The sequence below is a fragment of the Poecilia reticulata genome, linkage group LG9 (genome assembly GCF_000633615.1).
Source record: "Poecilia reticulata strain Guanapo linkage group LG9, Guppy_female_1.0+MT, whole genome shotgun sequence".
Classification (NCBI taxonomy): Eukaryota; Metazoa; Chordata; class Actinopteri; order Cyprinodontiformes; family Poeciliidae; genus Poecilia; species Poecilia reticulata.
This window is the reverse complement of record NC_024339.1, coordinates 4,625,510-4,641,875: the sequence shown is the minus strand read 5'-3', so window position 1 is coordinate 4,641,875 and position 16,366 is coordinate 4,625,510. Positions and strand designations below refer to the sequence as shown.

General features: G+C 40.7%; 1 protein-coding gene and 1 long non-coding RNA gene across 2 annotated transcripts in view; one reads left to right on the top strand and one right to left on the bottom strand.

Moving 5' to 3' along the window:
* mxd1 (MAX dimerization protein 1) overlaps nucleotides 1-7,439 on the bottom strand; it is a 22,653-nt gene extending 15,214 nt beyond the window's left edge. Inside the window, exons 1-2 of the mRNA XM_008417684.2 lie at nucleotides 7,354-7,439; nucleotides 6,569-6,668 (exon numbers count right to left, since the gene is read on the bottom strand). Coding sequence (XP_008415906.1) covers nucleotides 6,569-6,668; nucleotides 7,354-7,420 — 167 coding nt within the window. The 5' untranslated portion in view covers nucleotides 7,421-7,439. The remainder of the gene's footprint in view (nucleotides 1-6,568; nucleotides 6,669-7,353) is intronic.
* On the top strand, nucleotides 7,431-16,366 carry LOC103469767 (uncharacterized). The gene is made up of 2 exons (XR_534397.2): nucleotides 7,431-7,522; nucleotides 16,018-16,366. It is a non-coding gene; the product is annotated as an uncharacterized LOC103469767 (long non-coding RNA).

Below are 16,366 nucleotides of genomic sequence, written 5' to 3'. Positions count from 1 at the left end.
GGGGGAAGGGGGGGTTAAAAGGCTGTAAGTGAAGCCTGTTCTCCTGATGTGGCACAGAGCTGCTTGTGTGGGCATCATCATGTTTCAAGCAGCCACTCGGGGGTGCTCCGTTTCTTGCCCGGCCCTCCTCCTCTCCCTCCAGGACAGTGTGCATTCCTGCACAGGGCAGACAGCCACGGGTGACATAACAGATCTGGCAACGAAGGGATCCCACATATTCAGGCTGGATTTTTGGCTCTGGAAGATGTTTCCTCCCGCCTTGCTTCCTGTGTTGTTTGCCCCCTTGGTCCCCACCCCTTTCACACGTAGCAACCACAGCACTACGGCACATTTGAAATTAAGCTAGCTTGCGTAATTGTTTGAGCTGCGAGTGTTTGCGATGTTTCGTTTTAGATCAAGGAAGTACTCAACTGGGATGCGAAACGCACATATATTAGTAAAGCTTTACTTCACTAATATAAATAGCTAAACATAAAAAAAGATGCTGAGAAACCTACTAAAGACTGAAATTTGACTATTGAACCATTGATTGGTCCCAACTGGTGTTTCTTGATTGGCTAGTTGTAAACTAAAAATCAAAGCGTGTTCGAAAAACAAATCCCAAGACTGAAAGTTGTTCCTAGTGACGTCATTTTAAGAAAACTCTTTGAATAATTGAATTCTAATATCTATTTTTTAGAATTTTTACCTCGCTTAGCTAAAAGTTATTCAGAAAGTGCTTTATGCCTAGTTCACATGGCAACATTTTCCCCTTCAGACAATCTTAAGGATGCCATGATTATCAGGATGGTTCTTAAAGGGGCAGTAATAAATATTTTCTAGGCACATAGTAACTATATTACCTTCAGTTGTTATAACAATGTTATATATATAATACATGACTTAAAAAGAAATTTACTTTGTAATTTAATGCCTTAAAATTGGGGTTCTGTCTCCTTAAGAAGCTCCTGCCCTTTCTGAAAATCCGCCTTCAGGAAGTCATCACAACATGGCTCCTCTATTAACCCTTTAGCAACGTTTTTACCAGCTTTTCACTGAGAAGTAGCTCCTATAATGAGCTTAGCAGACACTCAGTTCCACCTGTTTGCTAATTGACGCTAGCTGGTCTGAAGGAGCTGGGAAAGTGTGGAAAAGTCATTGGGATTGGAGGGCTGCTCTGTGAGGTGGAGGCTTGGAAACCTGCAGCTCTGAGGAGGAGCTGTGTCTCGAAGGCGGGGCTAGATCTACCCAGGCGTTTTGCACAGCTGAATGGTTGCCATGGAGATTAAAAAACATTCATGAAAGAATCAAAGCAACACTCCAGTTATGTCTTTGATGGGAGAACAACATTAGAGCATGATGAAAGCTCAAAGAAGCTTTAAAGTGCCAACAATGTATTTAAGCCAGGCTTTCTAAATGACTTATTCCCTCTACTGACAATGTTTTAAATTCAGAAAAGTGAATACAGAAGAATAAGGAAGCACAATAGCAAAACAAACACAGAATGAGAAGCTGAAGTCTAACTAGGTCAAACTTATTCTGCTAATTACCACAGAAGACTGAAGCAGCAACAGTAATTTACCTGCAGTCGTGACTGGAGGAAGTTTAGCAACAAACAATGACTAAATAAAGAAGTCCCATAGCATCTACTGCACCAAATTCTGTTGCAGCTTTTCACATTTCAGCCAATTTGTTTTTAGACCCCGAAAGAAAAAGATTAAACTAATCAGGCTAAAATAGGAAGAACTGCAAGATTCAGACACAGCAAAAATAATTCACCTGCTCCTCTGTTTAGTAATGACGGCATATTAGAGCCACACGCCAAGAAAAAGTCAAAATAATTTGAAAATAAAGTTGCACAAGAAAGTTGAAATAAAACGGGAATAAAGTTGTACGAGAATAAATTCGAAATAATGAGAATAAAGTCACAATGTTACCAGAATAATGCAACATGACTTTATTCTCGTAATATTATAATTTTATACTCTTACGACTTTATTCTCGTAATTTCATTTTTTGTATTTTCTTAGCGTGGCCCCAACACTCTGCCATGCTTTCTCCGCTTTCCTGCACAACCAGAACGGCATGAGCTCTGCAGTGTTTGGTTGGAACACGTCTGAATATGGATGCAGGGTGGGAGCGCGCTCTGTCTGCAGTGGAAAAATCTCATGCTCTTCACAGATGGCCAAAAGCCAGGGAACAAGGCATGAGAAGATGGAAGAAGAAGAAGGAATATCAAAGGGAGGGGAAAAGAGACATGGGCCAATAACAGCAGCAACATGGTGATTCCCCTTTCCCATGTTATTCACACATCCAAACAGTCGGGATGCAACAGAAAACTGGGAGGGCATCACTTGAGGTCTTTCAATCGCAGTACAACGGGCTGAACGAGAGTTCGGGCCGAGCGGACAAGAAAGTCAGAATCTCATCTAGAAACCAAAGCGAAGAGACAATTAGAAATTTGTGAGGGTAAACAAAGACGGACCTGCGGCTAATCCCACGTTTTACGCTTGGCGTGTCTGAAAAGCAGCTGTGGCTCAACGTGTTCGTACACGATCCGAGCTGGAGGCGCACTCCGTCTCTTTAAGCATAGTGGGAGTGGAAGGACAAATCATTTCGTCACCATCAGACAAAACACAGACTCGTACATAACAATCAGCCTTCATGTGACACGATACACCTTATTGGCGCTTCTTGAACCATTTATGTTTGGCAAATTAGTTAATTGGGACACTTTAAACACCTGCTAGAGTTTAAAATAGCTGCTACACTACAACCTTTTTGGGAAAAGAAACATGAAAAAGGGCATATATTTGGAAGAAAACAATGATGTGTTTATCAAAAAAAAATTGGGATGTTTAATCTCAGCTCTGGCCTAATAAGGGAGAGAGACTCCCAAGCCAAGACGAACTCCAACAGCAAACACTGATGTACAATGAAGGAATGTACAAAACGTCCCATCTGTGCAGAGCAGAACATAGTAGTACTGTACGTACCACTCAGTTAGTCTAAAGGACACGTTCTTTACAGTCTGTTTGGGTTGTTGTTTTGGGAGAAGCACGATTAGATATTTAAATCCTGATCCTGTGACTCTTTGTTCTTTTATGTATTGTTTGTATTGTGATGAACCTTTTCTAATTTATAGATTTTTATTCTTTTTAACTGTGACTTGATATGCTCCTTTTAGAATAAAAAAAATAAGCTTTTTATTGACCATTATTATTATTACTCTCTCTTTTTGAAAGAAGCTTGCTAAGTTGTCTGTATTCCTCTGTAATATATTGACTTTATATTGATTTTACCTTGACGGACAACAGACAGAAACTAGCCTGTTAGGCCAAGTCTGGCATATTTTGTGATGTGCATTATTCCTTTTTGAAATAACCTACAACAGCAGCATTCAGTTTTTATGCTCTAATAATTTGGAACAAACTTCCAGAAAACTGAAAAACTGCCAAAAAACAGACTTCCTCTAAATCAAGGCTAAAAATTTGTTTAGAAAATCTGTTTAGAGCTGTAATTACCAATAACTAGAATTTGTTAATGACAAAATATAATGTGTAAAAGTGCAGGGTTTCCCCCAGTGTATTATAAGCCTGGCAGGTCACCAGGCTTTAATTGGGCTAACCAACAGGCCAAGTGTTTTATTTTAAATAGATTTTTTTTAAAACAAGTAACAATGATAGTAAAGACGGATTAAGCTAGGTTTATAGTTGATGTATTGAACTGCACCTGCCCATTGGCCTCGAATGCTATTATTTCCAAATTATGATGCCGACTTGTGCACCTTTTAACATCTTTTAACACAAAGACACGATAGGCTGGTAGAGGACCACCACCGGGCAAAGCAGGTTTTCTGGAAACCCTGAATCACATAAACTGCTATAATATTATTGAGTCTTACTCTGGACTTGTTTCAGCAGGACAGTTCTGTTCTGACTAACTGTTTCTATCTTTCATCAAAATAAAGAGAGTCATGTAAGACACTGACTGAACATAATCTCTCAACGAAATCTGAGCTATCCCTTTAAAGAAGAACCAACCAATCAAATTCTTGTTTTTTGAAAACTCAGTTCAACACATCAGTTTTGTTCTTTTCTGTCATTATTTACTTTGTTGGTCAATTTCTACCTACATTTCATATCTTCCTTCTTTTGTTTCACTCATCTGCCCAAACTATTTCAGTTTCTTTATTCCTGTTTGAGACACATTAAAAAGATGGAATAGGACCAAACTAACACTCTTAAGAAAAACCCTTACAAAAAACACAAAAACATGAGCTCTTGGGTTTAGAAAAACCCTCCACTGAAACCACCTTTAATCCTGGAACAATACCACCCTTTGTTCTCAAACAGACACAGCGGTTCAGGATTGTCCTGTACATTATGAATGAGGCTCAACAGGTAAAGAACATTCTGTACGTGTTCTTGGAAAGGATCATTAAACTGAACCAAACTTCAACTACGCATCGCACACGGACGCAGGTCAGGAAGACCCAAACCTGGTGGTTTTAACGTCCAATGATCGGACTGAGAGCGGTTCCCTGAATCGGCCTGGAGTCACCTGGTTTGACCCGGCGGGCCTCCAGGTGCTGCTGCTGACTTTAAAGCCGGACTGATGTGTGTCGCTGTCTGTCAGAATACAAAACAACGTCTAAAATTACTCCTCCATTAAACTTGGCTTGCTACATCAGCGGATCTCCATGCCGTTTTCCATCCGCCATCAATGCTGTATTGTTTACGGTTTTGCATGTCGTTTCTAGGTGTTTTGCAAACGTTCAACCCTAGTTAAGTTCCAACTTTGCATCGCCGTGAACACTTCAACCAAAAGTCAAGTTAAAACCTAAATAATAAGGACTGTGTGTCTCTTTTGATGCAAGAGGATGATATTTTGATTACCAAATTAAACTAAAAAGCACCAGTCTAGGACTACAAGCGTTAGGGAAGCACTAAGTGGAGGCAGCACAAGACAGTCCAAAAAGATGAGATATTCCAACCAGTTTTAATGTTTGCAAGAATTATATTAGGAAATTGATGCTGATTTCCAAAGTGGCTCCTATATGTGATGTGATGGGTTTGATTTTTAATCTAATAGAATCTAATTAAATGTGTCTTAACCATGTCTTGAGGATCCATAAACATCTAGACCTGTGGTGTCGAAACATGTTCCTGTAGTTGAAAGTACTCTTATGTTACAACTACATTTTTATCCATTTAAAAACGTGCAGTACTACGTGTTTTACAGGCACATAATGCCACCTTATAGCACAATCAAGTAACTATGTTACATTCAGTTATTATAAAAATGCAAATATGACTTAAAAGACTTTTACTTCCTAATTTAATGTCTTGAAATTGGGCCTCGGTCTCTTTATTAAACTTGCCCTCTCTGAAACGCCACCTTCAGGAAGTCATCACAACATGGCTCCTCTATTAACCCTTTAACAATGTTTCTACCAGCGTTGCACTGAGAAGTAGCTCCTATAATACGGTCAGATGATGCTCAGTTCCACCAGGTGTTTGCTAATTGCTGATGGCTAGTCTGGAGGAGCCGAGTGGGGGTGATGCAGGGGCTGCTTTGTAAGGCCAAAGCTTGGAAACTACAGCTCTGAGGAGGAGCCGTGCCTTGAAGGCGAAGCTAGGTCCACTCAGGCATTGTGTACAGCTGAATGGTTGCCATGGAGATTACATCTGGTCTGTCTTAAATATATGTATTTTTTCAATACACTAGCAACAGTGACAGCAAAGACGGATTAAGCTAGGTTTAAAGTTGACGTGCAATTACACCTGTCCGTTGGCCTCACGTTATAATTTAAAATTATGACGTCTGCTCGTGCATCTCTGAATTTTTGTAGCTTTTATCATTTTTTAAACACAAAAATGTTGGCTAAGGCCAATCATGGACTCCTCTATCGCCCCCTAGCACCAGGCTTAGAAGGCTTTCTGGGGGAAACTCTGGTATTATTACTGATTGTAGTTTTCTGGCCAACCACAAATCTTTTAAAAGCCTGATCTGCCGATTCCGATTTTGGTCGATAGTTTTATTTTGTCTGAAAAGTTACTGGATATAGCGACAACGTTTGGGACAGTGGATGATTTTAAGACCTCTGCGGATGTATTTAAAATCTATTTCACATGCAAGTATCACTGAACACATAAAATTAAGGGAATCAGGTGCCACTGATAACTAGTACTTACTTCTGTGACAATTACACCCAGTTTTTATCAATGACTTGTTGATCTTTTTCACTTAGGTATGCACACTTGTTGTCAATCACCTTAGCATTCCATGCTGAGAACAGCTACCTGATCAGATGATAAACGATCAAATTAGATTGACTCAAACTGACTAAGCCAACAATGGCCCAGCTGGGTCAATTTAGTCACTCACCATATATGGGCATACTGGGAACCGTGTGCTTTATTTTCTTAAACTGGAGGCAAATCTATGTCATTTCCTGTTTTCCAAATGTAACCCAAAGTTTGAGCCTGCGACATGGACCCAGCCCCTGCCTCCCCGTGTCCGGGCAGGTCTATGCAACAAAAAGCCAACCAGCTGTTTTTTTGTTGTTGTTTGTTTTGTTTTTTACCTGCTACTTATGTTTTTCTTGCCCTTGTTTTTCCTTTTGAGGCTTTCCCTCTCCCGGCTGCTGATGAAGGGTGGCATAGAGGCATAGCCATGCTCAGCTTCTGCAAGCAGATAAACAACATCGTGGTCACATGTCTTGTTATTTTGTGGTGCAAAATATAGCCACAGTAAGCATAAGCCGATGAAAAAAAAGAGGAAGACTGCAAGATGTACCACGTCTTTTGGATCTAATGCTACGGTGCATGCATGCCATTTATTTTATGCAGTATTTTGTTACGGTAACCCACTCTCATGCCCCCCCCCCCCMCCTTTCCCTATCAGCTTGGACAATGATGTCATCCTGAACGACAATAAAGCCCACTAGCTAACCACAACAGAAGGAAAGGAGGGGCCTCCACTGAAACATTGTGTTCCTGCACATCTGAATGCCTCTGCAACATATGCATTCATTCTCTCTTGTTCCCGAATTGCACGGATGTCTTTGCGGAACGCATTTGAAATCCCCCCAAAATATGAATTATTACCACTATCACGACGATTATCAGGCAACTGGGTAAAGTACACGCTGTTCAAACTCCAAAACCAATAATAATAATACTGCATGTGTCGTCAGATTACTTGTTGCAAAAATTAAAGCAGGGCTGCAATCGCATTTATGGCAACTATTAAAAAAAATATGTCCATAAAGTCTAGTCACTTGTGCAAGGACTGCCACTGTGTAGTTTAATTGGAGAAAGAAAAAATAAACAACAACAAAAGAAGTGAGACAATATATTTATACTTTACCTCTTTCCCTACGATCGAGGTACTCAGCTGCTTCAATCAACATCTGCACCATTCCGATCGCCGCCATTTTCAACAATAACACTAATATTTTAACAATCCGAAGAGGGATTCCAGGAGTGTATCCAACCTGCTGAAGGTCCTTCCCCAGATTCTTCCTTTCAACGCTCAGGTGATTTGGTTGTTATGTCAGCCTTTGTTTTGTTTTTTAATGGGCGAAGGAGGGTTGACACAGTCGCTGTGGATCACTGGGTATATTTAAAAGTTAAAGGTCCAGCAGCATAAAGCACCAGATAAATGCCGAAACTGCTCTCTTCCTTGTTGAGCACCCAGATGATGATTTAAAGGGCTCGGTGGGAGCTAGCTAGCGGCGGGCTAACACAGCTAAACAATCCTTAATAGCCTCAATGCAAGTTAAATAAAATTGTTAGATACTGGCAGGTCTTCGAAGAAAATGCGGCTTGTAGATAAAATCTGAAGAATTTATTTTTCTCCTAGCGAGTAAAATGGGTCAAGAGGGCAGCTTTGTTTTGAAGTGGGAAAAAAAAGTTGGCTAACGTTTGCAGAAATGACAAAATGTTAAAATAACGACGGAAAGTTGTTGCTATTTCGGTTGTATTTTGGAAGCGTCAGCCAAAGGAAGAAAAAAAAACGTTAGCCTCTATAGTTGCCAGAAGCTGCCAGATAGGAAAATGCTATAAAAAGGAGCTGCTAGTGTTTTAAGTTTATCCAGCGTTAGTGGTTTAAGGCTGGCTGGTTCTGTCTGTGCTGGTTTACAGCTAATGGAACGCCTGAAACGTCTCGTTGGATGCGGACGTACCGAATGACATGGAACAGCGATAGTTTGTCAAAGTGCTTCCAAAATAGTGCCTTGTTAATGTGGACAACAGCTACCTACTGTACTGTAACACAAAGCCTCTGTGTGCTGTCACATGATTGGATGCTGAGCATAACAACTCAGTCTCCTATTGGTTAGCTGAACCGTCATTCAACAAAAATGATTCGACCCCCAACTGAAACTGAGGGTCTTCTTCAGCCATTTTGGCTCCGATTCCCCATTGGTGTTGATGCATCGCTCAAAGCCGAAATGGACGTAGTTTCCTTTGAACACAGAGGTGTGTCGTGATTGGCTATTACCTGACAGACTTCTTAGCTATTGGTTTCAATGCCCAAAAGCAAAAGGCAAAATGATAACACCCTTTTATGGAGAGCCACGCCTCTTGTGCCATGCTGTTTAGCGTTGTACGGCAATGATTGGCTCCCAGTGGTGGTGTTTGCTTTATTTTGCCCTTCGCGATTGGTTCAGCTTCATTCTCGCTCAGACTTGACTCATTCGGTCACAGTCAACCGGAGGTACAAGCTGCAACGACGCAACACGGGAGGAGTTTTCTCTTGAAACGAGAGTGTGAAAGCCTGTTTGGGACGAGAAGTTAGAGACAACCTGTCGAAGTTATTACGTCATTAGTGGTTAAGAAGGTAAACGGGTTTTAATGAAGCAAACTTCTGGAGACAACCTACAGACACAATGCCTAATATGATAGCAATATCCATATGACAATTGTTATATATATAACGAGGGGTGAAAGTAAAGGGGTACGGCAGGGTACTGAGTACCCCTACCTGCAAAAAGAGAGGAGCGGCTGTCTGCTGTAAAACATGAACGGGTTCACTGTGCAGCCGTGACTTCACCCACTAATCAGCCGTGACTGATTAGTTTTTCAAGAACAATCTAAAACACGACTTAAACAGTTAATAAATACCTTTATTTTCTCATTTCATATTGTTTCTGAACTCTTTGTGCTTTTCTAGAGCAGGGCTGCAATAGGTCGATCGCTGAAGGTTTTGAGTCGATCTCGGCATCAGGTGACAAACTGAACGCAGCCAGGATGCTGAGAGCAGCACGTCCTCCTCTGATTGGCTTAAAACGTTCGTAACTTTATTAAAGAACAACAAAMAAAATCAACAAAACGTGTTCAAATTAATGACCCAACAACAATAATGATCTCAGTAATTATTGTTTATTTGTTTACAACAAGTTGTTGCGCAATTCTGTGCGTTTCGGTTCCATCACCAAAACAACTAGCAGAGCAGGAGTTTAAAATGAACTAATCAACCACCGCTGTGTTCATGAGAGGATTATTAATGATCGCTGTGATATTCCTCGTCGCCAGTTGTGATATTCTGGGTTGGAAAGAAACAGAAGAGATGCGGATACGGGTTCTTCCTGTTTAATGGTGGAACGCCAAACAAACTACAACCACTTCAGTGTGTGACGTCAGCTCTAGACGTCCTAAKAAGTTGGCATTTCAAAACTATTCCTAGAACAGGAACGTCAGTGTTTCTTGCCACTGGGGGGCAATAAACTACTCTATTACAATCGCAAAATAAATATCAAGCCTGAAAACCTGATATCGTAACGGACTGAATGTTATGTTTTTAACGTAATCGCGGGTCGGCTTGTGGAGCGCAGGAGGTTGCCATGGCAACGGGTTTGCTTAAATGACAGAGAGAGACGGAGAGTAAAAAGGTGCGATTGGTTTAGAGTTGATCATCTGTTCGGGTTGTTTTACCTTTGTCTTGGTGCATCACAGCCGCTGTAGTTTCTGAACGTTCAAATAACGACAAATTTGAACTAATTACCTCGTTCTTTGTGACTATACGTCATTTACAACAAACATATATATATATATATATTTTATTTTTTTTTCATTAAGTATTTAACAAACAAATGGCTTCTACTGCGATAATTAGGTGAAATTAAATTGTCTAATATAAAAAAATAGTTTGGTGCTGTCGGGCTCAGAGTCTGAGAGGCTTTTCCTTTATCAAACAATTTTGTTTTTTGCCTCTTATTTAGTGGAAATATTGATATTGATGATTCTCCAAAATAATAACCTTTTTCAACCTTTATAGCTCCACTGTTGAAAATGNCACATTCCGTTTCTCATTGAAAATCGTTGTTATAGTTAATTTGTGGCTGTAAATTTAGTTGAAAAATGTTTATTTTTAATTACCGTATTTTTCGGACTATAAGCCGCTACTTTTTTCCCATGTTTTGAACCATGTAGCTTGCAGCCCCATGTGGTTTTTTCTGTGGATTTTTCTTCAACCACCAGGGGGCGCTTTAGCAGGAAGTGAATCATTAGAAGTAAAAATTGGAAATCAAAGAAGAACGCGGTAATTTTCATTTAGAACAAGCACATGCTAGCAGCAGGCACGACGGAGAAATGTTTTCAAACTCATAGCCTCTCATTGTCATAAGGTGTGGTTGGCGGTGGTGAGAATGAACGCAGGAGACCCAGGATGTAGATGAAATGATGATTTAATGAAGGAATCTGCTCTACACGAATCAGAAGGCTGGAAGCGTGGCAGAGCGGGAGGCTAGAGCTCAGCACCGGTAGCAACAGTTCAGCGTAACGCGAGCTAGTCGACTCAGGACTTGACAGTTCTACCAAGCCGACTGACCAGATACAAACAACATAGACAAGGACCCGACGAGGAACACAGACAACAGGTGAGACTAAATACACATGGGGTAATCAAGGGAACGAGACACACCTGGGAGACCATCAACGGGGAAGACGCAGAGACAGGACTCACAGGGAACAGGATCACACAGAAAAACTCAAAGAATAAACACACAGAAACACGGATCATGACACTCATCATGGAAACATCGCGAAGATGATGCCAGATCGATAGCCAGTTGAAGGCTACTGATCTGGCAGTGCAGATCGGTAGCCGCTGCACCTCAGCTCGGCCTGAACGAATCCACGGTTCGGTGTTGGAGACGGAGGGCTGCATCAGCAGATAGCGGAAAACCGAGAGCGGCTGATGTACGTTTCCAGTTTTTTTTTTACTTTGTAGCTGCGGCTTATAGTAAGGTGTGCTCTATAGTCCGGAAAATACGGTATATTTCTCCTTTATGAGATGAACTTTAGGTACCAGAAAAACGTTCCAGTGATTCCTGAGCTTCTGTTTCCACCAACAACCACAAACTGAGAAATACCGGTTCTGTCTCGACTCAAACTCTCAACTGGATCTGAGATGTAAAACTCCGTTCAGATGTTTTCATCAAAGCTACATGAAAATAAACTAAAGCTGCAATTAGACCTACCACATTTACACATTTTACTGGCCGATAAATTGTCCCAAACGTTTTTACGATAAACAATAATATTGTTGTTTCGAGACCATTTTCAAGTATGGTGACATATTCTCAGTAAGCTTTATTTTCTAATGAACCTTTAACACTGGGACTGGAAGACATTTAAATGTCCAAAACAAACAACAGAAATGTAAATAAATGAGTTATAAAGTCTGTGTATACGAAGCATCAGACTGAAGAGTTTTATCATCCAGTCTTTGGTAGAAGGAGAAAAACGTTACATCACTCAAATGGAAATTATTAGCTTGTTTTATTTTATTATGCCATTAATTGATTTATTGTTCATTTTGACAGAGCTACATCTATACAACATCAACATAAAGCCAAGCTAGCAGTTAAAAACCTGGAGCTCATTGAACCTCCTGCTGTTTGAACTTTTATTCTTGCACTAATTCGGTTCGGATGCCTTCAAACTTTGCTGTTTTGCTGAGAGCCTACACTCGTTTCCACCGGTTTGGGAGACGAGGACGCATCGCCAACAGCAGGTGTGAGCAGCTCGAAATCGCTCCCCCTTCGTTCATCTCCAGCTTATCTTTCGGCGAAAATCACTCTCCTCCTCCAGCAAAGCAACTGGCAAAGTTTGCGCATGTGGAATTTCAACCTCGTGCACAAACAGGCTGGCGACGCAACACAAGAAAGCCGAAACTAAGAGTTCGCTCATGAATCAGCCTTACGTTTGGGAGACCGGTGCTCGGCCGGTACGTCCATGTCAAGAAAAGGTCTGAAAATCAGCCTCCACATCCACCCAGCAGGTCATGTCTGCATGTTAACAGTTAATAATGATCATTCCACTGTTGCCAACTCAGCGACTTTATTACTATATTAGGAATATGCAGCTGAAAAGATTTGTAAAAGATTTTCAAAATGTACGTGTGTTTTGTGCATTAAAAAAGAACTAAATATTTACAGTAAGCGACAATAAAAAGAGCTGTGCAGATATGAACAGAAATGTTGTTTAAAATGCGTAAAAAGCTGTTAAGATGCCAGCAGGAGTGTAAACAGTTCCTAAGTCTGTTGGGAGAAGTGATGGTTATGAAGTCTAACAGCTGCTGCTGGCAGGAAGGATCTGTGCTAACGCTCCGTTGTGCATCTAGGATGCTGGTCGCTAAACCCAGAAACTACGGCGGTTCCACTTATTTAAAGTGTTTGAATAATTGGAAAACTCTACTGGAAGCATTAAACTTCACCTCAGAAACAAGATTTTCTGATAGCTCTCTGACTTTCTGGTGCCATTTTTTCAGTTTCTGCTTCCAGGTTCTGTCCCACATAAAGGAAAGAATGGCCTCTTGTCCTTTCACAAAGTGAGTCTTTAGCGTTTCAGAGCCAGACTGAAAGGTTTTTTTTTTATCAGAAATGGGGGTTAGATGGAGGTCTGCTTGACTAAATGAGATTAGCTAAATTAATCCTCTGGATTGCTTATCCATCATCCCTTTCTCTCATCCGTTGTTCTGCTTTCTGCTTTGCTCTGTTTTTTTCCACTTGTGCCCATTAAGACGAGGTTGTTGTATTAATGAAATTAAGGCGTGCCCTGCTTAATTTTTCTTCCTTCAGTCACCCACTTCCTCTGGGAGTGTGTGTGTATGCGTGTGTGTGTGTGTGTGTGTGTGTGTGTGTGTGTGTGTGTGTGTGTGTGTGTGTGTGTGTGTGTGTGTGTGTGTGTCGTCGGAGTGAACATTAGCTCACATTAGAGACTGTTTTAAGCAGCTTATCTGAGTTCGAGACCTTAATCTGGTCAGAAGCAGCTAATCTAACTTTGGTGACTTAAACGGATTCGCTGAAGTGAAGCAGCAGAACAAAGAGAAACACTCATCCTGCGAGTAACAAATATGTGACCTCTGATTTTTTTATTATTATCACGTGACCAGAAAAACAGAGGCCGCTGTGTTGGTCTGCGCTCCGGCTAACTGTTTTATCATCACTCATCTGACAGCCGGCCAAATGCTGCACAGTCATTTCCTGTGTTTTACACGAACATGTTGGAATGAGCGGCGTTGGGTTTTGGGAAAACGATGAGCTCGGTGATGTTTTCCACAGAGTCACAAAGAGCTGCACATTGTGGACTGAAAGGCATACATTTTTTGGACAATGTTGCAACATTGGGGAGCTGCTGTTGATCTGAAGCTGATGCAAACTGAAGGCTGACGCTTCCAGCCATCAAAACCTTTAGATTATGTCGAGTTGCTTCCGGGGGGGAGGAATAAGCCTGAATCATTACAGAGGTAAGGTTGGCAAATAGCCATCAGAGCCTGGAGGCGGGGCTTATCGCTGTCAGTCAATCTCATGCACTCACTGCTAAATGTGCTAATGGCGAAGAAGCAACTCACCGTTTCAGGAGAAGCGTTTATCTGCCGTCAGCTCCTCCTCAGAGCTTCATCCCCCACCAGTTCTCACTCTGCTAATTGGTGCTGGCTAGTCTGAAGGAGCAAGCAGCTGGTGGAACGTCTGCAGAGCTCATTATAGGAGCTACTTCTCAGTGAAACACTGACAAATGATTTCAAAGTTGTTAAAAGGTTAATGGAGCAGGAGATTCTTAAAGAGACAGAGAGTTACTTTTAAGGTGTTGTAAACGAGGCTCCCTCTGTTTACAAAAACAGAGGGAGCCTCGGGCCTTCCTCTGAGGCAGATTATATCGATGGGTTGGTCCAGTGGTTTTTCGCTTCCTTCGAGGACGTCTCCAGCTGGCACTCACTGAGAGCGTCTGTAATCAGAACTGTGACTATAATAATAACAATAATAATAATGGAGGAAGTTGGGTTGCGGTCTGAGAGAGGAATTCAAATGATTGATTTGAATAAAAACAATAAAATAAAAACAAACATCTTAAAATAGTGTTTAAAATATCCACGTTTGGTTAGTGCACATAACAGACACACAAACATATGTATGTTTGTGTGTTTTATTTATTTTTTGTCATAGTACCCCCAAGAATTTAAAACTACTTTCACCCCTGTATATAACTGTGTTGTAATTATTTCAGTCATGTGGAAGACGCAGGCCTCCGCTGCTCTTGCTTGTGGGTCTGAACGGAGCAACATTCTAATGCGGCGGCTGGTGCGCCGTCTGACAAATGGGGCGGACTCACTCTCCTCACTCAAATGGCGCATCCGCGCAAGCGCAAACTGATGTTCAAAATCAAAACAAGCAAACCTCAAACAATATAAGCAAACGGGGTTATCAGAGAAAGGTAATTTGAGACAGACCAGAGATATCACAAGGCAGATTCTTAATATGTAGAGGGAAATCATTTGCACGACAGGGTTTACATAACTGCGCGCGCACACACACAAGAACTAGAGAAGCTTTAAATAAATGGCCCCGATTATAGTCTGTGGATCTTCCCACTTACACAAAGCTCATGATGCCCATTTTGTTTTTCGACTTGTAAATTGAGGTTTGTAGTCCGTTTGATGAGCTGTAAAGACTTATGTTGACCACCACAACGGTGGTTGTGGTTTCAACCGTCCAGCCCCCAATCACTTCCCCAGGTTTGGGGAACTGACTGCAGATTGTATGAATTACAGAAGTGACAATACATCCTGTTATTGTTAATGAATGAAAACGAGATCCTTGGTTTGTCAAACTGTTGCTTGGTACACCAGCCCTGGTCTTTCTGCCCGTTTCTGACCTGTGCAGACCTCCACATTATGCTGGATTTAATTTTTGTTCGATGCCCTATACTTATTCATATGTGGACAATTGAGTTATTTTTTTATTTTGTGGGTAAAAAACAAACAAAAAAACAAAATTTTTTCATGGAATGCTCCAGCTTCTGCCTGCAGTTCATTCCTAACTGGACATTCCCAAGTGAAAACTTAATGAAATTAGGAAAAAAGAAATATACAGTTTAATAAAAACATTCTCAAATTCATTTCCAGTTGTAATTAACGGCCTATTACAACTGATGAACCAATCAAGTGTTCATTTGGAAAACTTAAAAACTAAAAAGGATGGATGGCTTTAATTCTGAAGAAACATTTCAAACGAAAGATGAAAGATCTTTGAGAAAAATAAAGGATTGTTGAAAATGATATACGCATATTTGAGTACTAAGCTGGAGTCTGAGATATTTTCTGTTTATTGTCAAATCTGAATTTTAGGAAAGGAAAAAAATGTCTTGGTTCCACAAGTCATTTAGAATCCTAGCCATTTTTAAATTGTGATTTAAAAATATATATTGCGGTTCTTTCTTTTCTTTTTTTACCTCCCGTGGTTTTAGGTCTTGTTCCGTCAGACTGTCAGTTCCCAAAAGTACATACACAAAAAAATGTTCTTATAAAGCACACACAGGGTCAGTGTGACCACACTGGGCCCCGGACAGAGTARAAAGCTTGAGAGGTCCAAGAAAACCCGTCTCTTAAGAACACAGGAGGGTTAAAATATTAACTACCAGAAGTGTCGTCAAACTTCTTAGCTTGTGTTTGTGGAAATGTTTTAAAGATAGAAATGTTTACCCTATTCTCAGTTAATTACATTTATTTATTAGTGTAAGTTATTTTCAGAGTGCAGTGAGTACTGGATGAGAAGCAGGACTCCATGATACACTGAACAGAACGCCAGGCTGGATTTTTATCAGCAGAAAAATAAACATGCACAAGAAAGACAAGAGAGGTATACAGAAACCAAAAGAGCAAGAAAAGTAAGTGTTTGTTGATATATTGATGGATAAAACAGTCAAAGTTAGTAAGAAAAAAAAGTTTCATAGTCAGCACTGCACCAAAAATTTTTTTTTTATGCATTTATTAAGAATACGGCACAAATCTCAACAAAATGCTCCACCTCCCATCAGGTCTGACCTGAGTGAGAACAACTGGAGGAAAAACTATTTACAAGGTAAAATAATAATAATAA